Source organism: Micropterus salmoides, unplaced genomic scaffold (assembly GCF_014851395.1).
Source record: "Micropterus salmoides isolate LMB-PRFRI ecotype aquatic unplaced genomic scaffold, ASM1485139v1 Ms_hic_scaffold_2, whole genome shotgun sequence".
NCBI classification, from domain to species: Eukaryota; Metazoa; Chordata; class Actinopteri; order Centrarchiformes; family Centrarchidae; genus Micropterus; species Micropterus salmoides.
In genome coordinates, this window is record NW_024041150.1 from 30,521,165 (window position 1) to 30,546,147 (window position 24,983).

At 39.3% G+C, this 24,983-nt stretch overlaps 1 protein-coding gene across 1 annotated transcript; it reads left to right on the top strand.

Annotated features, from left to right (window-relative positions):
* The first annotated feature begins 3,194 nt into the window (after nucleotides 1-3,194).
* On the top strand, nucleotides 3,195-9,430 carry LOC119912125 (C-type mannose receptor 2-like). The gene is made up of 5 exons (XM_038731140.1): nucleotides 3,195-3,334; nucleotides 6,712-6,752; nucleotides 6,962-7,348; nucleotides 7,952-8,293; nucleotides 8,771-9,430. The coding sequence occupies exons 2-5, from the start codon at nucleotides 6,719-6,721 to the stop codon at nucleotides 9,238-9,240; spliced, it is 1,233 nt and encodes a 410-aa protein (XP_038587068.1). The 5' UTR covers nucleotides 3,195-3,334; nucleotides 6,712-6,718; the 3' UTR covers nucleotides 9,241-9,430.
* The last annotated feature ends 15,553 nt before the right edge of the window (nucleotides 9,431-24,983 follow it).

The window sequence follows — 24,983 nt, forward strand, 5'->3', positions numbered from 1 at the left end:
CTGTGCAATGTGCTGGACAAACAAGTCCGACCCATCATGGAGCCCCCCCGCGCGCAAATTACAGGACTTAAAGGATCTGCTGCTAATGTCTTGGTGCCCCAGCACACCTTCAGAGATCTAGTGGAGTCCGTGCCTCGATAGGTCAGGGCTGTTTTGGCAGCAATAGGAGGACCTACACAATATTTGACATGTGGTCATAATGTTATGGCAGATCAGTCTATATTAATTTATTTACTTACTGATTTACTTGAAATTATATTTTGTTTACATATTTTTGATTACACTTAACTGATGAATACTGGGAATATAATCCTAGAATATAATTACTTTTAATTAATTATGAACTTAAAAATTACCAATAAATAAAGTGCATCGACACTTATTGGCTGCTTAATAACATTTTCCTCAGTGGTGGACTTTTGATAAAAATGGATACTTTACTTAGATAATATTATTGATGTAAAGTGGTTCTGCATTTTAACCATAAATTAACCAGTTTGTTTGGTTTGGTTAGCCAGTTTGTACACAACTCTTCTTCTAGTTTTGTCTAGACTTTTATATAAATTAAATATACTGTCTGAGAGGGAAGACCAGAGAAGAGCAAGATTAGTAAGCATGGACAGAACTTTTCCCCCAGAAAAGTTTTTAACAAAATGATACAATCTCTTCATCTGCCTACCCCCTTCTAAAAAGAAAACAAAAAATAAAAATTGGCTTTGTTCTCTGCACATACACAGTGTTACCTGCAATTATAAACGATGTGACTGGGCTTCAGAAAATACAATCAACATAATCAAATCATATTGACAATGGGTCTTTTTTTACATCTTACCAAACAAAATACACACAATGTGTAACAAGATTAAATATCACAATTAATCAAAAGCCTCAAATGTTTACTACAAAACAGCGGCGAAAAGAACAGTGTTCGGCCTTGAGTTTCAGCAGACCTGCAGTTTTCTGGGAGTTTGTTTGACCGTTACAGTAGTCAAGTTGACTGAAGATAAGTGTTTATCCATCTGCTGAGACATAAATCCTTTAATCCCTGATATCTTCTTCAAATGAAAGTTGGCTGATTTTTTTTAATCATCTTAATGTGGCTGATGAAAGTTGGGGGGTCATGGGGTGCCCTGGCTACCAGGGGTGGGGGTCTCTGGGCTGCGGTGGGATTGTAGGGCGATTGTCGATGCGTCTTGATGCACTGTGCTTTTCCCTGGGCAGGGTCTCTGGATGGCTGCTGGGCGTTTAGTTTGTGCATTGGAATCCGGGGGAGGCATTTCCTCGTTGGCTTGGAGAGACCTAGTTTGCGTCACTGGTTTTCTTTGTTGGCCTCAGATCCATGCTTCCCCATTTCTCTGTCGGCCAGTTGTTGGACCCCTCTGAATACTAAAGTATAAAGTTAGTTTTCGGGATTTGCAGTGTGTGTGCAGGGCAGGGCTGTGCTCTGGTTTATTCTGTGCCTGGAGTTCTTGGCCCTTGACGGGTGGGTGGGTTGGTGATGGCATGCAGCTGAGCTGGTTGATTCTGCCTCGTTGCTGGTTTGGCTGGTGTTGCGCTGCGGCTTGGGGATGTGCTGTGCATGTGGGATGTCGGCTGGCGCGGGCGGCCTTAGTTTTTCCGGTGGCTGGGGGAAGGCGGACTTTTATTGGCGGGTGCACGGTGACGTACGCGGCGCATTTGCTGCCGGGCTGGGACTTGCAGCAGGTGCACTGGGTGTCGCCATACTCGCACAGTGCGCACGTTGGGCTCGTCACTTGTGCACTGATGTTGATGATTGCGTAGCATTTGGGCATTTTGTTTGTTCGCTGCGCGGCGGTGGGGCGCGAGCGCTGGTCTATGTTGGGTGCGCGCCGTGGTTGGTCCAGGGGCTGCTCTTCCGCGGGTTACGCCTCTAGAGTTCCGTCAGCATTGCCTTGTCAATTGGCATTTGGATGGTCCTTTTTATGTTTTTTTTTGGGGGGGGGGGGGGCGTCTGTTGGTTGGGTCGGGATATCCGGGTCATATTTTTATTTTTTTTTTATTTATTATTATTATTTTTAATTTTTAATTTTTTTTCTTTTTCCCACCCCTATTGGCTACTGGGGTTCTTGCCTGCCTGTTGCTGGGGTCGGTATGGCACAGTCGTAGCATCCCACTCTCACTAACAACTACATTCTTTAACAGGCTTATGCGCACACATATGTCACACACACACACACACACACACACACACACACACACACACACGCACACAGACATACACAATTTCACACATAGACACAAACAAATTTAGGTTGTCCCTATAGTAGAATTATTCCTGATGCTTTTCTTTCAGTTACTTATTTAAATTAATTGTTATTATTCCAGCTCTCCTGGCTGTGTGTTTAGTGTGCCTGACTGTTTCTTGTTTTCATTTTTCTCTTAGTTGTCATACTATGTCAGCTGTTTATTGCTGCTGTTCGGCTGGTTGTCTTTTACTATTATTATTATTTTTATTGTTTGTTTGTGTTTGTGTTTGTTTGTTGTTGTTTTTCTCCTCCCCAAGCCCCCCTCTCTGTTCTATTGCAGGTTTCGTTGCTTTCTGCAATTGGTGTTTCCCACTGCTTTTCCCTGTTGTCCCCACCTTCCATCCCCCTTCTCTTAAAGGTGTTGTCCTTTCTCTGTGCTGCCTGTTTGTGCCCCCCCCCCATCCCCGTGTCTGCCCCAGTGACAATCAATACATAATTAAATAAATAATAAAACAGACAAAGTAGTATATTAATACTCTCTTGTTAAAGTGAAATCTGTCTGGCACAATATGGTATCCAGCTCATCATACTTTACACCAGGCTGCAGGGCAGGACAATTAAAAAAAAAAACAACTACGAAAACAAAAAAAATGCAAAAAAAAAAAAATTTCAAAATGCAAACAAACAAGCTGTTTTCAAGCAGTTCAGAGCAGAGTTTTCTGTGGGAGATGGGAAATCCCTGTGGGCTGGACTTTGGGCTATTTCTCTTTGCAAACCATATTACATGCACAAAAAAAGGTATATAATGCAATAAAGGAGAGGAAAAAGCCAAAAAGCACAATAACACCTCTTTAAACTGACACAATTTGTTAGAGTGTGTTAGAGAGTCACCAATCCAGTGTTTGTGTTTCTGTGTGTGTTTGTTTTCCATGTATTATGTAAATTACCTCTTTCATAAACAGATGTGCTCTCCTTACCAGTGAAAGAGTTTGGAAACTTCTGCATTTTGATATTCAAATGCTGACATAAAGGTGGTGCCATGCTATTGCAGAGCATGTAATCTTTTGTGTCTGCATCAGCACATTGAGGAGAGACCAGAGTGAAGCGGAGAGAAGAATTCATCAAATGTAAGTTTAAACTGTTGTTTCACTTGAGATTTCATGTTGTGTGTGTAAAGGTGGACAGTACAGTATATCCAATATTGAAAAATATTCAATATCTTCTAAGTGCAGTACTTGTATAGTACTTTGTGTATAGAGCCCAGTAAATATGAATTTAGCAGTTTTACTCCTTTCACACTTCATTATGTGGTGCAGATATTATTGCAACTTTTAGAATATGTTATTTACAAATTTGAGTCTTTGATGACTGTGTCAGAAATGTTTTGAATTAATTGGTTCACTGACACTTCCTGTTTTGTGTCTCACCTGTACGTTAATGATAGACATTACAAGAAACATTTGTTCCAGGTTCTTGTATTGCAATATTTCTAATCTGTATTTTACACAAATAAGTATCTTTCATGAGTTAACAAGTGTAACCCAAATGCTATTTAACCTCTTAACAAGTTAACTTCATACTCATATGATGCATCATTTGAAAGCTAAAATCCTCATGATTCCACCAATGCAAACCATTTCAAGATACAATCACCACAGTGTGTACAATCAGCGCTTCTGTCCGACCAACCAGTAAATCAAAACTGACGTGACTCACTTATGATGCATCATAGTAATCCACCGATCAATTATATTCCAACAAAATGGTCTTGTTACGTCATCAAAGGCGATCCAATCAAGTAAAAATATTTAGTCCAAAAAACATTATTCCATCAATAAATCCCCAGGGAAGGCTGCAGTATCGTTTCATATTTGACGGCAGATGGGGCTCGTATCATATCATACTAATATTATATTATACATTATATAAATCATCATCATTGAGTAAAATATATTTCAAATATAATAATAAAATGATTATTTTTGTTTTTTCTTGTTTTTGGCAGTAAAGTGAGTTATATATAACCTTTTGGCTTAATGTCCGTAGTGAAATAAGCTAGCTAGCTACAGACTAGTGTTAGCCTACATTTCATCAACATTTAATGCAAGGAAAAGTTTAGCAAGATATTCATATTGAATCATTGTCCCTGCCCCTTTTAGCAGATGAACAACAGTTTTTACCATAACAAAGAAAGACAATGAAATATTTCTTAATGACAGAAATTCAAACACAAATTATTTTCTCACATAATGATTATTATGAAATAAATAAAACTAGAAATTCAAGCAGTTTTAAGTGGGGTCCAAGCCTCCCAGCGCAAGCCGCCCCGGGCACCCTGCCGTCGTGCCGCATAAGGTCCTCAAGTTTGGTCTTGATCGGCCATTTGAAACTGTGGCAAAAAGTCCTGCGTTTGAAAATGCCATTGGAATGAATGGGATTTAGTGAGAGATTTCAGCTTCAATTTTAGCGCCACCTGTTAGCGGAATTTTACCAATTTTTTAAGGTGTCATCAGGCGCCCATGGGGAAGAATTGCCCCAAATGTGGTATGAATCGGACTTGTGGTTATGGAGATATAAAATGAATTTATGTGAATGGGAGTGTTTTTTTATATACGATTAATAGCGGCACCTTTTGGCCCATTGATACCAAATTTTACACAGGCCCTCGGGAGGGCGTGCCAGCTAAGGTCCCCGAGTTTGGTGTAGATTGGCCAATTGCAAATGTAATGTTAGATGACATGCTGTTTTTAGCGTTTGCGCAAAAACATGCTAGTTTACAATTGGGCCTTTTTTTGTCGGATATAAATTCCCACTACAATCTTTCTTCAGCTTGGTCCAGAGATGGTCTGTGGCAAGTTTCGTGGCGATCGGACTTACGGCCTTGGAGGAGTTAATTAAAATAGGTTTTCCAGTTTTCACGATTTAGTGAAATGAAAACGTCATCGCACAGAGGCGTGTCCTATACCATAAGAATCGTCAGCATCCCCCAAACATGTAGACCTAAGGTTTAATGGGGAACAATTGGCCCAAATTTGGTATCATCGGAGTTGTGGTTATGGAGATATAAAATGCATGTAAGTCAATGGGATTTTTTTTGCCGGGCGACATTTTAAGTCGGATCAAAATTTCCTCTACAAACTTTCATGAGCTTGGTCCAGAGATTATCCGTGACAAGTTTGGTGCCGATCAGACTTGCGGCTTCGGAGGAGGAGTTAATTAAAATAGGTTTTTCAGTTTTCGCGATGTAGCAAAAAAAGGTTTAGGTGTAAATGACGCTTGTAAGCCTATAATTAGAGTTATGTAAAGCTTTTGATGGGACGGATAAGTCCTAGAGATGTGGTGACAACAGCTGCGCAGAGGGGGCCCAATTTGAGTTTTTTGTCATAGGGCCCAAAATTCTTGGCGGCCCCCCTGCTCGTATGTCATTACAACTATAATAAATCGTTGAATGTAAACAACTATGATAGCTTGTATTCAAATTAACCGCTGAACTCTGACCTTTGGAGTGACACCAAATCTGACCCATTAGGAGCTCGCTGTAAGGAAGGGCCAGCACCTATTATTTCACGGGTAGGCCGAGCCAATTGCAACCAATTGTGCCGATGACTGGTACTTTGTGTAGCCAATAAAATTCTGAACTATACCAGTATAGAAATATAAATTTTATTTATATTACGTGAGAACAAAACAAAAAGAAAACAGACAATTCAGGACTAGACAGCGTTACCATGGAAACTTGTGTAGAGTTGAGCACCAAAATGAATTATAGTCAAACTGGTAGGCAAATTAAAAAATAAACCACACACTGAAACCAAATTAAATCAAATAACATGAAATAACACTAAATTTAACTGCACACAGCACACTAAGTGTCCCGAAACTACACAAAATACCCATGCCAAACGGTTACTCTACCCTTCAGTTCCCCCATTCAATACAGCCAGAAACACAATAAATGGCCCATTCAATGATCTAGTGGGTGCGGTGCGCAATAAATCTAACAGAGGTGGGAAAAACTCTTAGTTGGATCTCCTAAAGTCTATTTAAAGAAAAGAAAAACAGAAACACATTAAGATACAGAAAGAAAACTTTAAAAGAAATATTTTGCAGAACATGAGCGATACCTTGCTTGACTTGGAAGCACATTCCCCTCCCCCAGTTGAAGACAGAGGTGATCTTCTTCTGCAAGCATGAAACATTACCTTGTGTATAACAGTTTCCTTGGGGATCCAAAATTGTGTTGGTAGCACAAAGAAAAAAAAAATAGCGGTAGAAAAAGGAAGAAAACAGAGTGTTTGTCCGGCGAGTGAAGTCTGCATTCAGGAACAAAGAAAGTTCAGCACTGAGAAAGTTGTGTCTCCTCCTTGCGCAGTTGTGGAAAAGACAGGGTTTGTTTAACGTTCACATACAGTACGTGTTTAAGTGCATTTCATCCAACAGGGACAAGCTGTTAAATCATTGTGTTTGGTTCTCTGCACACTAAAATATCAGTTTCCTCTAACAGAGCAAAAATGCAGTGGAGTCTGTTTCTGCTCATTCTGATGGGTAAGTGGATCATTTACCAGCTCTACAGCAACAAATAGTAGTACTGCATCAGCTGGTAGCAGTATTACTGCTGCAATATTACTACTGCCCTTTACAAGTTAATCTTCTAATCAATGAAATATAAAGGAATTGGACTTAAATTGAGAGGATGTTGTAAGATGTGTGTGTGACCATGAGCTCCAACACTGCAGTGTTTTCTCTGGTTTTAGGTCAGTGGTCCTTCTTCACTTGTCACCTCTATGAGTATCACTTTATTGGAGAGAATAAGACCTGGGATGAAGCTCAGAAGTATTGCAAACAGAACTACACTGACCTGGCCACAGTGACTAACATGGCAGACGTGAGGAGACTCCTTAACGCTACAGTGCAGCAAAGAGAAGCCTGGATTGGGCTGTACAACCAAACAAATGGCAACAAGATGTGGCACTGGTCTCTGCCAGGAGTGGAGTTCAATGATAGTGAGACAGATTGGGGTGATCTTCCTTCTAAACAGCCGAATGATTATGATGGTGTTGAGAACTGTGTGTGCATCGATCCTCAGAATAGATGGCAAGATGTCCTTTGTACTGAAAATTATAAAGTTATCTGCTACGATGGTAAGAATCTGGGCTAATAATGCTACTATGTGTATTGAGCACGTCGTCCTGTCTAGCAATTATTTTCGATGTGGACACACAAATAACTCATCTCTTTATATGGAATTAAGTAAAAACTTTACTAATATGGGTAAAACGTGATATATTTAACAGTCGAAAGGCAATCAGTGCTAAATCTTAGCCTTTTGTTGCTTTTTAAGTGACATTACTAGAAACTGTGGTGATAAAAATCCACTTGTTCCCATAAAGATTTTCCTAATGCAGTATAAGCCTGCTGTCCTTTGATTTTAAACAGAATTATCTGAGCAACCTCATTGTAAAAGTAACACTTTCACCTAAATATCTGAAACTGCAGTGGAATTGGAATTCACATAAAAAATTTCACCTGCAAACAGAAAATATGTGACTTATGTGAAATACTATTGACAGTCAACACACACGGGATGTAATAGAGCTGAATCTGTGTTTTGGCTGTGTGAAACATGCTTATTTAGATAATTTTATTGTTTCACCTGTTTTAAGTAAGACACTACGATTTTATGAGACTAAAAAACTTGTTAAAATGTGTATTTCTAACTGCATGTTTGCCTGTTTATTCCACAGAAAGAAATCAATCCAATAAATTCAAACTGATTGACAACAGCATGACTTGGCCACAGGCTCAGAAGTACTGCAGAGAACATCACACTGACCTGGTCAGTGGACTCAGTCAGATAAAAGAAGCAGAATACAATAAAAATAATGAAAACAAGAGGATTTGGATCGGCCTGTTCAGAGACACCTGGAGGTGGTCAGATGGGAGCAGTTCCACCTTCAGAAGCTCCGATCTGGAGTTATTTAAAAAAGAAGGTGGCAACAAGAAATGTGCCATGACTGAGTTAAATGGATCTGGAAAATGGGACTCTGATGATTGCAATAAAACAAAACCCTTCTTCTGCTATGAAGGTGAGCTTTACAAAGGTCTCAACAAGGAGCAGGACTGGAATTAGTTGGAAAATATGTCTGTTAAGTTATTTATGCACGTATGTTGAATTCTTTCATGAATGTATCTATTCTGAAAACACAGGATTTCACATTGATTCTGGATTTACATAAGCTACACTTTTTATTTTTGTTATTAATTCATTCTTTTTTTATTTTAAAAGAAGTGGTTTCTATAATGATCTATCTTATTTTGTTAATCCAATTTTATGTTAGTGAATGTGTCATGACATGGCTTGCTTTACAATAAAATTACACTTACTCAAGACATTCTTAAGATATTTAAAGATATTTGTTGGAACCAAACACACATCAGTCACTTAAACCTGAAACATTTTATATCAGTATTGAAGATCCATATTGGATCCCAGTGTTCCCAACAACTAACTGAACAAAGCTGCTGGTATGATCCTGTGTTTGTCTCAATTTCTTCCATGACAGATAAAGTGATCCTGATCAAAGAAAGTAAGACCTGGGAGGAGGCCTCATATTACTGCAGAGAGAACTACAGTGACCTGGTCTCCATCACTAACCTTCACCAGCAGAGATGGGTCCAAGAGAGAGCCAAGAACGCCTCAACTGATTTCGTCTGGCTGGGACTGCGCTACACCTGCACTCTGGATTTCTGGTTCTGGGTCAGCAATGATGTTGTCAACTATACAAACTGGGCCCCGGGAGAGGAACGACTGATATCTGTGGCATGTCTGGAGCCATGGACAGAGGAGGACAACATCAGTGGTTCACAAAGCCGGATAATAACACGTTTAATTTCATCTGTTCTAAGTGTTGAAACCCACTCTGCTCACTGGTGTCAGATGTTTTATTCATTCACTCACGTTGTGTTTGGTGATGTAATACTTTTGGATAAGTTTACACTATGTATCGTTTTTGGGTTTATTGAATGTGTGTAGTTTGTTTTCCCATCTATATCTTTTCAAGATAATTGTTTACATTTGCCTCCATATATTTAATATTAAACATTTTATCATGTTTTGGTAGAGATTTGGTGGTGGGGTCATATTATATGAAATCTTAAATGTCATATTTTATGTAAACAGATACTTTCTTTCTCTGAGGTTAAATAAACTGTTAAACCATGGAGTGGTGCTCTCTTTTTTTGCCTAGACCTAAACAAACCTTAACTGTAGTGTAACATCATAAAACAGTGGCTTGGATGGCACAGGAAAAGGTTCTTTGGTTTAGTTAACAATCAAGTGTAGTTAGTTAAGTTAGGAAAAGATCAGAGTTTGGAAGAAACAACTTGGTTAAGGTGTTTACTGTGTTCTATATCTGTAGATATATTATTTATTGTGCTGAATTTGACTCCATGAACCTTATATCAACATTAATGTACATGAACATGAACATGCTGTTATTAGCAAACTGTGTAAAATTCATATAGATAAAACAAATTGTGACAGACAGCTTAGACTTGTGTTCAAATAACATTAGGTGGCTACAAGAGTGCACCTTCCTGGTCAATATTTACAGGGTCTTCATCAGCACATAAAAGTGAAGCTGCTGCGAGGACTAAAAAGATGTAAATTATGATTATTTTGTGTAATTTTAGTATATCATTTATTGTGTGCAGAGGTGGAAGTACAACATTGTCTCTCTTCAGTATATTTCACATTTCTATCACATCAAATCATATTGACAATTTGTCTTTTTTATTTGCTAGACTTGCTAAACAAATTACACCATTTGTAACAAGAAAAATAACAATTGATCTTTTAAATCTTAATTTAATGCAATTTTCAGTATTTTTGTGGACACAATAATAAGAGCACCTGACATTAAATGGCAAGGTAACTTTAATTGTATAGCAAATTTCAACAAGGCAATTCAGTGTGCTTTACATAAAAAATAAAATAATAAAATAAAATAAAATATGTACAAATAAAAAGAATAGTTGAATAGAAAATAAAACAATATAAAACAGGACTCATTACAGTGCAATGCAAGATGTTAATCGAAAGCCTCAAATTTGATTTAATACAAGGCAGCGGCAAACAGCAAGGTGTTCAGCCTTGAGTTTCAACACACCTGCAGACTTCTGGGAGTTTGTTCCAGATACATTGTGCATGAAAACCGAATGCTGCTTTCTCCATGTTTAGTTTTGACTCTGGGGAAAGAAAGCAGACCTGACCCAGATGACCTGAGAGGTCTGGATGCTTCATAAGGAAGCAGAAGATCAGAAATGTATATAAGCCCTAAACCATTCTGTGCTTTATAAACCAAAAGTAATCTTTTTAAATGATTTATTTGAAAGACAGGAAACCAGTGTAAAGACCTCTGAACTGGAGTGATGTGATCCACTTTTTTGGTCTGTGGAGCAGCAGCGTTCTGAATCAGCTGCAGCTGTCTGGTTGAGTATTTAGGGAGTCCTGTGAAGACACTGTTACAGTAGTCGAGTTGAGATAAATAAAGATAAATAAGTGTTTGTCCATCTGCTGAGACATAAATCCTTTAATCCTTGATATATTCTTCAGGTGAAAGGCTGATTTTGTGGCTGATTCAGGTCTGAGTCCAAGACTGCACGAAGGCTTGTTTCTAGTGGGTTTTTTATTGCCCTATGCTTTCCCTCTCAGATCCAGGTTTTTGGGTAACAAATTTTTTATAAATATACTTTTTATTTCAACAAAAGACATGCAATTTATTTTGTGAGCTTTATAGCGTAAACAGCTGAAGCTAATGTCTCCAACGGCACCAAATATCATTCTCAGTATTTTAGTGCTCTTGTGTTATTTATTTTCATGGGCTGCAAAAAGGGTGGGAGATTTTCAGTTGGATACTTTCAACATCTAGTCATCTCTTGCTGGTTTCTGCAACATTGCCTATAAAACTACAACATAAACTTTTTGTTTTAAATTTTAACTGGACATGCAGTAAGTGTTTAAATGTATTTCATTTAAACACATTTAGACACAATTTTTTGGAGTGTGTTGGACAGTCACCAGTTCAGTGTTTCTATTTCTGTTTGTTTTCATCCTGTTACGTAAAAGACCTTTCATAAACTGACTCTTCTTATCAGTGAAAGTTTGGAAACTTCTGCATTTTATTATTCAAATAACTTTAAGTTAGTTTCATGTGATTGCAGAGCATGCAATATTTTAAATCTGCCTCAGCACATTGAGAGAGTGAAGCGGAGAGAAGAAATCATCAAATGTAAGTTGAAACTCTGTTGTGTGTGAAAAGGCAGACAGTTGAGTATATCCAATGTAGAAATGTATCCAACATCTTCTAAATGCTATTTGTCCTTCAGTACTTTTGTCAAATTAATATGAATTTAGCCGTTTCATTTGACACTTAGTATTTTAGGATGTTGTCAGGGTTTAAGTGGTGAGGCAGGTGGAGGACCCAAATGCAGGGCACAAGGCTGGCAGGTTCAGTTCAAAAAAGTTTTATTAAACCAAACCACACTTACAGGCAGTGGCTGAGTCCAATGGAGAATCCACAAGGGCATGGGGTAAACACAAATCCAAAGTACAGGCAGATATCCAAAAAAAACACACAGGCGACAGGGCAAGGTGGCTACAAACCACAACAACAGCAGACAAAACTAAACAGAAACACCAGGCATACAGGTGCTGGTCATATAATTAGAATATCATCAAAAAGTTGATTTATTTCAATAATTCCATTCAAAAAGTGAAATTTGGATATTATATTCATTCATTACACTGATGTATTTCAAATGTTTATTTCATTTAATTGTTATGATTAAAACTGACAACTAATGAAAATCCCAAATTCAGCATCTCCGAAAATTATTTACTTAATACATAAAAAGGATTTTTAGAAATGTTGGCCAACTGAAACGTATGAGTCTGTACAGCACTCAATACTTAGTTGGGGCTCCTTTTGCCTGAATTACTGCAGCAATGCGGCGTGGCATGGAGTCGATCAGTCTGTGGCACTGCTCAGGTGTTAGAGCCCAGGTTGCTCTGATAGTGGCCTTCAGCTCTTCTGCATTGTTGGGTCTGGCGTATCGCATCTTCCTCTTCACAAGAACAGGGATACCATGGTCCTTAAACCAGGTACTGGTAGCTTTGGCACTGTGTGCAGCTGCCAAGTCCTGTTGGAAAATGAAATCTGCATCTCCATAAAGTTGGTCAGCAGCAGGAAGCATGAAGTGCTCTAAAACTTCCTGGTAGACAGCTGTGTTGACCTTGGACCTCAGAAAACACAGTGGACCAACACCAGCAGATGACATGGGACCCCAAACCATCACTGACTGTGGAAACTTTACACTGGACTTAAAGCAACGTGGATTCTGTGCCTCTCCTCTCTTCCTCCAGACTCTGGGACCATGATTTCCAAAGGAAATGCAAAGTTTACTTTCATCAGAGATCATAACTTTGGACCACTCAGCAGCAGTCCAGTCCTTTTTGTCTTTAGCCCAGGCGAGACGCTTCTGACGCTGTGTCTTGTTCAAGAGTGGCTTGACGCAAGGAATGCGGAAACCCGTGTCTTGCATACGTCTGTGCGTGGTGGTTCTTGAAGCACTGACTCCAGCTGCAGTCCACTCTTTGTGAATCTCCCCCACATTTTTGAATGGGTTTTGTTTCACAATCCTCTCCAGGGTGCAGTTATCCCTATTGCTTGTACACTTTTTTCTACCACATCTTTTCCTTCCCTTCTCCTCTCTATTAATGTGCTTGGACACAGAGCTCTTCCCCATGATTGTGTAGCTTCCAGAACTAGACTGAGAGACCATTTAAAGGCCTTTGCAGGTGTTTTGAGTTAATTAGCTGGTTAGAGTGTGGCACCAGGTGTCTTCAATATTGAACCTTTTCACAATATTCAAATTTTCTGAGATACTGATTTTGGGGTTTTCATTAGTTGTCAGATATAATCATCAAAATTAAAAGGAATGAACACTTGAAATATATCAGTCTGTGTGGAATGAATGTATACATTTACAAGTTTCACTTTTTGAATGGAATTACTGAAATAAATCAACTTTTTGATGATATTCTAATTATATGACCAGCACCTGTACATATACACACAGGGACTAACGAGCAGGGTGTGAACAACACAGGTGACAGGGAGGCAGACAGATTACTGAGGGGGGAAAAGACAAAACACAAGTTACTCAACACTAAACACCAGAGTAATATAAATAAAGTAATACAAGCAGACAGATCACAAATAAACTAACACCAACAAGGAACACAGACAGAAGCTAAGGTTAAACAGAACTCAGAGCAGACACGGGCAAAACACCACAAACCAGGAGTAAACACTTAAAACATGAACTAAAGGTACAGGACTAAGAACTAAGATATGAGACAAGACAGATACTACGTAACTAAGATGTGGACGAATAATAATAATAAAGGCTACACAGAGACTAGAGCAGAATGAACAAAATAAGATTAATTAATAAAACTGGCAGAGAACATAAATAGACAAGCAGACAGAACTCAAGCATGATGGTACAGAAGCTAATACATGAGACTGGAACAGAACTGAAATCAAGAAAATACCAAAACACCACTAAACACCAGCTGACAGATAATAACCAGACAAACAGTAACATCGGGTAGAAGATGCACACTGAAGGTAGTAAGCAAACAAAAACTAAGTCTAAACTAACAGCACAGAAAAAGGGATTCTAACTGATAAGACAGGGTGGCTAAGGGAGAAAAGAAAACAGAACAACACAGATCACAAAGACTGGATACAAGACCACAGACTATATAACAGATACCTAACTGATAAATGAAGAAACTAAACAGAACAGATGACAGGACAAACATGCAGATACAAAACCAAACCCTCAGAATCAAAACCCAAAAACACAGCACTCAGGACAGGATCGTGACAGATATGTACAATGTTGAGTTTTTGATGACTCACTGTCAGAGATGTTTTGAATTAACTGTAACACTGACACTTTATGATAGACATTACAAGAAACATGTATTCCAGGTTCTTGCAATATTTTTAATCCCTAGTTTGTATATTTTATGTGTTAACAAGTATTCACTGTTTGACTACGGTTTGCATGTTTCCTACCATCCTACATCCTCTTCCTTGTTGGACTAAACTTTGTATACTTGAAGGAGCGGTGCAGTTATTATTTTTTTAAACGTTCACATACAGTACGTGTTTAAGAGCATTTCATTCAACAGAGACAAGCTGTTAAATCATTGTGTTTGGTTCTCTGCACACAAAAAGATCAGTTTCCTCTAACAGAGAAAAGATGCAGTGGAGTCTGTTTCTGCTCATTCTGATGGGTAAGTGGATCATTTACCAGCTCTACAGCAGCAACACTGCAACAGGTTGCAGTATAACTGCTGCAATATTACTTCTGCCCTTTACAGTTTGACAACTTTCTCATCTTATCAATAACGTATGAAAGAAGTGGACTTAAATTTAGAGCAGAGGTCAATAATTGGCGCACCGCCGTCCTGTCTGGATCCTCGGCCTATTTATTACTGAGAATTACTACCTCCTAAAGGACCGTTTCTATTTTAACCTGTGCAGCTTTTCTAGCATTTACTCCTCTGGTTTAGAGGCACAGGAAACTCACAGACCAATTGCATATGTTCTAATTGTCTCATGTGAAGCTGCTCTTATGTATTTCTTTAAATACAGCTTTCAGTTCAATTTTTTATTAGAGTAGATATTTATTATTCCTTCAGTTGGATGTGAAAAATAAGTTTTGTTGAAATATTTGATTTGACAGTCAGTTGTTGACTGAAAACATACACTCACCTAAAGGATTATTAGGAACACCTGTTCAATTTCTCATTAATGCAATTATCTTATCAAACAATCACATGGCAGTTGCTTCAATGCATTTAGGGGTGTGGTCCTGGTCAAAACAACCTCCTGAACTCCAAACTGAATGTCAGAGTGGGAAAGAAAGGTGATTTAAGCAATTTTGAGCGTGGCATGGTTGTTGGTGCCAGACGGGCCGGTCTGAGTATTTCACAATCTGCTCAGTTACTGGGATTTTCACGCACAATCATTTCTAGGGTTTACAAAGAATGGTGTGAAAAGGGAAAAACATCCAGTATGCGGCAGTCCTGTGGGCGAAAATGCCTTGTTGATGCTAGAGGTCAGAGGAGAATGGGCCGACTGATTCAAGCTGATAGAAGAGCAACTTTGACTGAAATAACCACTCGTTACAAATGAGGTATGCAGCAAAGCATTTGTGAAGCCACAACACGCACAACCTTGAGGCGGATGGGCTACAACAGCAGAAGACCCCGCCGGGTACCACTCATCTCCACTACAAATAGGAAAAAGAGGCGACAATTTTCAATCCAGTCAAAAAAGACTGGAAAAATGTTGCCTGGTCTGATGAGTCTCGATTTCTGTTGAGACATTCAGATGGTTGAGTCAGAATTTGGCGTAAACAGAATGAGAACATGGATCCATCATGCCTTGTTACCACTGTGCAGGCTGGTGGTGGTGGTGTAATGGTGTGGGGGATGTTTTCTTGGCACACTTTGGGCCCCTTAGTGCCAATTGGGCATTGTTTAAATGCCACGGCCTACCTGAGCATTGTTTCTGACCATGTCCATCCCTTTATGGCCACCATGTACCCATCCTCTGATGGCTACTTCCAGCAGGATAATGCACCATGTCACAAAGCTCGAATCATTTCAAATTGGTTTCTTGAACATGACAATGAGTTCACTGTACTAAAATGGCCCCCACAGTCACCAGATCTCAACCCAATAGAGCATCTTTGGGATGTGGTGGAACGGGAGCTTCGTGCCCTGGATGTGCATCCCACAAATCTCCATCAACTGCAAGATGCTATCCTATCAATATGGGCCAACATTTCTAAAGAATGCTTTCAGCACCTTGTTGAATCAATGCCACGTAGAATTAAGGCAGTTCTGAAGGCGAAAGGGGGTCAAACACAGTATTAGTATGGTGTTCCTAATAATCCTTTAGGTGAGTGTATGTTGATACATTAGGTCACTGAATGATAACACAAGTTAGTGGTTATAATGTTCTGGACCTTTGCTTCAGGAAATTTTCTCTGACTGTACCTTTTTGAATTTTAATTGAATACCCCTGATTTTTAGGATGGTGTAAGATGTGGGTGTGACCTCATGATTTTGATTTACTAACAGATGCCTGTCATGCTATCAGCTCCAAAACTGCCAAATGTTCTCTGGTTTTAACTCTATGAGTATCACTTTATTGAAGAGAATAAGACCTGGGATTAAGCACAGAAGTATTGCAGAGAGAACTACAGTGACTAACATGGCAGACTTGAGGAGACTCCTTGACGCTACAGTGCAGCAAGGAGAAGCCTGGATTGGGCTGCACTGGTCTCTGCCAGGGGTGGAGTTCAATGATAGTGAGACAAGATGGGGTGATAAACAGCCAAATGATTGCAGAGGTGTTGAGAACTGTGTGCATCGATCCTCAAATGGGATGGGAAAATGTCCCTTTTACTGAAAATTATACAGATTTCTGGTACGATAGTGAGAATATCTGGCTAGTAATGATATCATGTGTCTTTAGCATGTCATCCTGTCTAACCATTGTTTTTTAATGTGGATATATAACTTATTTTCAAGCAAAAACTTTATTGATGTTGTTAAAAAGTACTATATTTAACAGTCAGGCAATCGGTATTTGATCTTAGTCTTTTGTTTTACTTTTCATTTTTCATTTGTGGTTCTGGGTCAATGACGAGCTGGTCTGCTATGAGAACTGGGCCTATACTATTAATGATACTGATGGGTAACACGACTGCAGCCATGGACAGCAAAGGACAAGATGAGTTGTCTCACTAAAACTGAGACTTTTGATTTCATCTGTGCTGTATAGTAAATTCTAAAACCACCCTATCTCACTGCAGACTTTCTATTTCTGGTGTATTTTCCTTTACTTCAGCAAGCTTACACTAACAGTGTACAATATCCACTATCTGTTCTCTGGGTCTATTGAATGACAGTACGGCAAAAAAAATATCAACAGACATTGAGAGGATGTGGCTACACTAAAGTAAACATGTTTTTCTTTCTCCTTGTCCTGATTCGTGATGATGATGCAGTCATCTTAGGTCTGCATTACATCCTGCAACACCTCAACTCTCCAGGGACATATGCTAGGATCCTGTTTGTGGACTTCAGCTCAGCGTTCAACACCATCATCCCTGACATCCTCAGCACCAAACTCACCCAGCTCACTTTGCCAGCCTCCACCTGTCAGTGGATCACAAACTTCCTGACTGACAGGAGTCAGCAGGTGAGGTTAATTTCCAAGATTAATCTAACGGCTAAATCAAAATCTTTTTCTCTGTTATTATCCTACCCCTCACCCTGGCTCCCCATTTTTTGGAATTCAATCATAGAAAACAGGTGGGCTACATCTAAGAAACTGTCCCGTTAATTAATTAAGATTCCTCTCTAAAATCACAGAGGCTGCAGGGCTCGCTGTCTGAACATAATGCTGTTGTGTTCAGAACTTCATTGCAACCGTAGTGGAGCAAATCAGGATGAAATCTTAACATGTTTTATGAAGTGGTGTGTATCAATATCCTAGTTCTCATCATTAACACTGAGTACAGATGTGGTGTGTAGTCCCCATGCAGGGTAACCTCGAGTTAACCATGAACAAAACTTGCTCGGAGCAGTTTAGAGATGCAGTGTAAATTGCCATGGCAACAGACCTCGGTTTACACCTATCCACCTTTTGTAGTACGGGAAGTTACACCCGACGTCACGAAGTTACTCCGCTTCGTAGTACAGGCCACCGCTTTCTGAAACAGGCCTCAGATGAGTACTGTGTGTTTTGCAATTATCATTTGCTGTTGTGTGTATTTGTGAGTATTTAATGAAAGAAAGGCTGCAGGTCGGGAGAGTATCTTGTTGACTCTCCGGACATCCGCATAAAAACCGGCTCATGGGAAAAAGGGAAGCAACATGAACCAGAATGTTTTTGGTAAAATTGCAAGTTATTTATTTGCAGGGTTCACAAAAAGAATGGAAAAAGGGCTGGTGGGTGCTGCTTAAATCAAAAACATAACTTAAAGAGGTCACTCCAAATTGAGAGATAGCCACTATACTTCAAAATCAGCTTAAACAAAACTGTCTCTGACCCGTCATCAATAATCAAAATATAAAATGAGCAGCACCCTCTAAACCTAGTGTGTCTAAACATAAAATGAATGTACAGGTGTCTGGTTGGTATCAGTTAGCCTTCTGCGCAGCGATCAGGCGCTGTCGGGTGACTGGGAGTGCCCCATCGCTGGATGATGTTAAGCCTGGGCTGGGAAGGCATCCTAGCACAGCAACCACATCCTGAGAGGTAGCAGACTTCTCCACCTCAGCTTCAAGTGAAACAGCTGACATAAACACACAGTCAGCTAACAGGAAATTAAAGAAATCATTTTCACTCTTACGTGCATGAGCGCGTGTGACACACAGGAATGTATGGTCACATTATGTGATTTTATTTTGAAAAGTCTGTAATTTCCAGGTGTTTATTGTTGTAGCAGAACCTAATTTAGTTAATTCACCTCCCTAGCGAGACAGCTTGGGAGGCGCTCGTCTTCAGTACGACAGAAGCGAGGAAGAGAAGATTGCCTGTTGCCTGTCTCATAATTTTCCTGTTATCTACAGGTTAGTAAGTGTCAAAAAATCCTAGACATAAAAATATTTAAGTGTAATGTATATTTTATTGCCTTGTTGTGCTCTGTTTATCTGAGCCTCTCCTTTGTTGTTTTGAAATGTCTTGAATATAACGCAGTCGGGGATGCTAACGCTACTTGGCATGTTGAGCCAGCTTGGCTCACCTTGTGTATAACGTGTGTATTGAACTTGATTTTCTCGAGTGCTAATGTAAATGCTCCGTGATTGTATTCAGTTGATTAGGCACTTGCAAAAAGCAGCTTTGTGAAGAATGTGTTCGGAGATAATGTTTGGTGTTTATAATGCATATTTACTGTTTCATTAAATCTATTAGTAAAATGCTAACTTGCTACTCATGTCGTTCACCTATGGGTTAAGGCCATTGTATTTTGTTAGCTTTATGCTAAACATGTATTATTTCCTAGCAGCCAGGTTAGCTGGAAGCCTTTATGCAACTACTCAGTTATTATAGCTGTGAGCAGCAGACCCAAAGCATTTGGAGAACAATTTATTTTATTTCTATATGAAGACTAGTGAAGAGTGGAATATTACCATTCTAACAGAAACTGGAATTTTGTTATATTGGTTTGTCATGATGTGACCTTGAAATTGCAAATAAAGGAGAAATGTGGTGTGAAGAATTTAGTTAAAATACACATGTGTATTAAAGTACGACAGAAGCGAGGAAGAGAAGCACACTGCCTGTTGCCTGTCTCATAATTTTCCTGTTATCTACAGAAAATCATAATCTGCAAACAGACCTCACGTCCGGGGACTGTTACACGCACATAATGGCACAGGTGGGAAACAGTGGACGGTAGCTGAGCTACTAGAGATGATTTATAACCCACCGGCGAATCTAACACCAGTTAAGGGGTGACTTTACCTCCGGCAATGTCATTCCCCATCAAGAGAACGATACCTTGGATTGGCAACATGGAACAGACAGCAATAGGAAAAAGTCCAGTAACATTTAAGGACTAGCAATTATTTGAACTGTCTGGTGACAGTAGAAGCACTTCCGCTCTGCGATCTGGGTGGACTAGGAGATGAAGGGGCAGAAACAGGGACACAGTGTGAGAAGGTAGCCTTGTGCGTTAACACATGCTCATCTGCTAAGACTGCCACCGCAGACAAGACGCTTACTTTCTGCTCATTCAGATACACTGCGATGTGCTCAAGCAAACATTTCTTAAAGTCTTCTAACAAAATTAACTCACTCAATGAATTACAGTTGTTAACTTTACAAGTTGAGCTACATTTATCAAAAATAACTCCCTTTTCTCTATCAAACTCGACATAAGTTTGACTCTGAGATTTCCTGTGATCTCTAAATTTCTGCGTATAAGCTTTGGGGACAAACTCGTAAGCACACAGATTTGCACTCTTTAGAGCATCATAACTCAAACTGTCTTCTAAAGAGAGGGCAGCAATAGCATCTTGGGCTTTTCCATGAATTTTGCACTGATGTAAGAGTGACCACACCTGCTTTGACTCTGCAATTTCTTCACTGGAAGAATTTCACATTTGGCATAGTATGCAGGATTGGACGCTCCGCAGATCTCGGGTCCAAACTACAGGTAACATTACCAGTAGGGAAAGTCTGTCTCGAAAAACGGTGAGGGAACCCTTGTGGTGACCCGCTGGACGCTGTAATGGACCTAAAAAACGGTGTACGGTGTTTTGAATAATTTCTTGCAATTCGAAAAAACCTGGACTGGTAAAGTTTATCAGAATTAGGCGTAAAACCTGTTGTGGTAGTCTTGATGTTTCTGTCGGGGAGACGTTATTACGGAAGAAGTTCGCCCATGTTCAGTTTATAGAACTATAAATATAGTTAATCATCGGGGGTGGTGATAATGGGTCTCATTTAAATCCAGCGGGGTATTAGACTAAAAATGGACCTTAAAAAATACATAAACAGCAATAAAAAAGCGGTGAAAGAAGGGAATTAAGGTAGTAATCTTTACTCATTACCATTGATGGCAACATCGCCCAGCACCGTTGCTCTAAAAGTTGCTCCGTGTATCATCATCAGAGACATGGTGTTCACCATGGTGGATGGTCTGACCCAAGTTTCAAGGGGCTGTTTCGTTTTTTATTGCGGGGCTATAGCATCCCCTGCTCTCTAGCACGATTGACAGGTCGCCATGGTAAGTTGCTACCATGGCGACCTGTCAATCGTGCTAGAGTGACTCATATCCACTGCACTGTGTAAATTTAACCATTGCCATTAAAAGACACACACTCGTTTTACTGTAAGTAAATAGTACTGTTATAGTCCTTTTACTTCATCAACTTTGTACACACACATTGCACAGATAGAAAGGGAGTTGGCAGCCGAGACTGATTTGCATTATCCAAAACACTGGGGAAAAAAAGTCTGGTGGGTCTTGGCTATGTTCGCAGTCAAAATGCTGCTATCAATAGGCCTATTTGTACAACAAACAAATAAGTACACGCCAACGGTGGCCAGCGTTAGTTCCTGAAATTTAATGACTACTTTCCTGTGGGTAACGTAGGCAAAATTAACTGTTTATATAGCTGTTTGTGTTTTAGATCTTTCCCTCCTCCAACACAGCGGATTCAAATGATTAACTCCTTATTAACTACTGAAGCTGCTTAAATCAGCTGTGTTGGAGCAGGGAGGGATTAAATCATGCAAGACAAGGGGTACTTTAGTCCAGCAGAGGGTTGGGAAACGCTGTCATAGTAGACTGCATTACCTTCAGTTCAAATAAGAAGAATTCATACAGCCAGCAAAGTCAACATAATAGTAGAAATAATACCTGGACAAATGAAAATAAACTCTTTACAAAAACATTTAATAAAGCTGAACACAGATATTAATGTAGTTAACTTGTGTTGTCCACAAAAAAAGCTAACCCTACCATAGGCTACTAATTCAGGAGCATGGTTCAAATTACGGGGAGGATTGGGGGAGGTTGACCCCCCTAATTAAGGCTGGGACCCCCCAGAAGAGGCAAAAACAACACTTCAGGGGGTCTTTCTTTCCTGTAAATATTATAGAATATTTCCCATACTCACGCCTTATTTTCAAGAATCTTGAGGTATGATTTCTGACACCCCTAAAATGGACTGTACCATTTCCTAATCTTGATGTTAGTTGAAGGTCTTGTCTGGCCACATCAGCAGCAGCTCCAGTCCACCACACGCTGGTGGAGACACTGTAAATTAATGTCACTAGTTAGCTATCTTGCTTCTTTAATACACTTAACTTTCCTACCTTTAGAGTTTCGTAATTAGCATTTCTTTTACTTACTAAATGAGCTATGAGCTATGTGATATTAGCTAGCTGATAGGCCACCCTGTAATTTCATTACCACTTTTTATCTTTTTTTTTTTTTCATATTTTATGCAATTGTTAGCCAACACTGGATTAGCAATGAAATTGAGAATTAGGTTTTGTAAATAGGCCTACACATTTTGACATCAATATAGAGTTCATTGTAAGTATTTTCTGAGTCTTTCTACACTGGAATTCAGGAGTTTTACCTCCCCAGGTAAATGTTAAAATTCAGGTGTGTTATTTCAAATGTATTCAGTTTTATTTATATAGCGCCAATTCATTACAAAAGGCATCTCACTTTTTATATAGAGCAGGTCTAGACAATACTCTGTTTAATATTATTTAAAGAGACGCAAAAAGTCCCAATTCCCCAACATCAGTGTATGACTACTGCACACACACACAGCTATAGTTTCAACACTGTGAGCTTAACTTTAGCTGTCTATTTATATTGGTGTGTTTTGTAACACAGTTTTCACATGCATCTGCATACAAACCTCTATACACTATCCCTTTCTTCTTACTTACTTGGAGAAAGCTTAAAGCCCCAATTATACAATCATTGTTATACTATTGCTTCTTTGATTTTACTTCTCACCTTTATGGGATCTCGTCTCTTGTCCGGATGGCCCCATCATCTGCTTGAGAGAGCTGACCCAATCCTTCTGTCGAGATTCATAAAGATTATCATTAATCATAATATTAAATAAAATAATTTAAAATTCCTCACACACTTCTGATCCCACTTTAACTCTTAAAGGTCCAGTGTGTAATGCTTCTGAGGATCTATTGACAGAAATGCAATATAAGATCCATAATTATGTTTTCAGTGGTGTGTAAAGACCTTAAATAATGAACCATTATGTTTTTATTACCTTGGAATGAGACATTTTTATCTACTAACTGCGGGGCACCCCCTGCTGTGGAGGTCGCTGTATTTTGTCGTCATGTTTCTACCGTAGCTGTCAACGGACAAACGTCATCACGGCGTTCTTCTTCTGCTTGTGTAATTCTGGTAGTGTAGACGCCCGTCACTACATTGAATACATACAAAGAAGAAGAAGAGGGAATAACAATAATGTTAATACAGTACAGTCTCTGAGTAGTCTTCTGGTTTATTAGAAGTAAGAAGAGAAGTGACATTTGGACAAATGAAAAAGCACATGTTATTTAGCACGAGAGCCGACAGCCAGACGGAGTCGGGACAGACAGCTGACGGCAGAAATCGTGGATTTTGTGGATTTTCCCAGATGGAAGGCTATAACTTTAATGTGGGACAGATGTTTTCATAGCGGAGCTGAAGTTGTCTGTTTTCTGCTGGACAGGTAATTAACTTTGTTTGTCAGACTTTAGCATGCAAATGGAAACTGTTGTTTGAGAGCTTTAGCTAGAAGCTGGCCATAATCACAGAGCCATGACATGTTTCCCCTGTCAGTGGTGTGAAATCTGGATTAATTTCATGGTGCCTTCTTGTTCTCCAGCTTTGTATGAGAATCAGCTGATCACTAATTGGCAAAAAAACGGCAGCTTCCAGCATGTCAAGATTGTATGCCTATCAAGTGACCAATAATAAATAATTTGTGAAAATGTGATTGGATATTGCTTTTCCACTGTGCACACAAATATGTAATTTGTACTTTCACATGCTAAATGCCCATTAAAACGTTGCACCGTTTTACCACAAGCTGAAATTATGGCTGTCAGTACTACGCCGGTTGATTAAAAAAAACACATTGTGCGCTATTTACTCACACTAAACACTGTAGCAACACGACCACATACAGCTGTTGGACAGCACTTTGTGTACGAACATTTCTATGAGTCGCAAGTACACAGAAGTGCTAATAAACAGTATAAACTAGAACTTTAGCTAACTGTTGATACCCCGACAGCCATCTTGGATCACAAAGTCGGGGTAGTGTGATTCTCCCGATTTCCGAAGTCGGGATTCCAACTAGAATTTACACACTGAACCTTTAATGTTTATGACAGAAAATGGGTTGTTGAAGGTTGTAATTAAGTCTTCTGACTAATATCTTCTCCATCCACTTGCATAGAAGCGATGTTAGGGCGATGGGTCTATAGTTACCAGCATTATTAGGATATTTTACAGGTTTATTAAATGGCAGTCTTAACACGCTATTACAACTTTTTGGCATTTTACCTTCTTGTTAAATAAGTGCAACATTATAGCTCAGCTCAAAGAAGCGTAAGAGAGATGTGTCTCAAAGATAAGATGTTTGGGATTGGCTGGGTGGTTGTTAAGCGAGGCTTTATGATGTAACTAGTAATTTGGTGGCCCCAATTAAACCTACTTAAGTATATTGGAAACTTTGGCGCCAATATTTGTTGAATTATATGATTGTCTGTACACAAATGTAATACTTTTACTGTATTGCTGTTTGACTGATACCAGTCCCAATATATCTGTCTGAATTTGCACGTTCAGCTGACCTGCTGTGTACCAACTTAAATCTGGGGTAGGCAGCTTTGGAGAAACCAGCAACAGACAGTTGGATTTTGAAAGTAATCCAACTAGGGGGAAAAAACCTCCCTCCAAAGCCACTACTCCAAAATTGAATGATGCTTGTTTACAGTTACCACTCCAGTGTTTGTTTTCCATCGCATGATGTAAATTAAATCTCATAAACTGATGTGCACTTCTTATGTCATGACTCCTTCTGGCAATGACATAGATGTAAAACATTTGTATTTTAATATTCAAATG

Coding starts and splice junctions, on each gene's coding strand:
- LOC119912125 (XM_038731140.1), top strand. CDS start 6,719: ATGCAGTGGAGTCTGTTTCTGCTCATTCTGATGG. Junction 6,753..6,961: donor GTTTCTGCTCATTCTGATGG/GTAAGTGGATCA, acceptor CTCTGGTTTTAG/GTCAGTGGTCCTTCTTCACT. Junction 7,349..7,951: donor TAAAGTTATCTGCTACGATG/GTAAGAATCTGG, acceptor TTTATTCCACAG/AAAGAAATCAATCCAATAAA.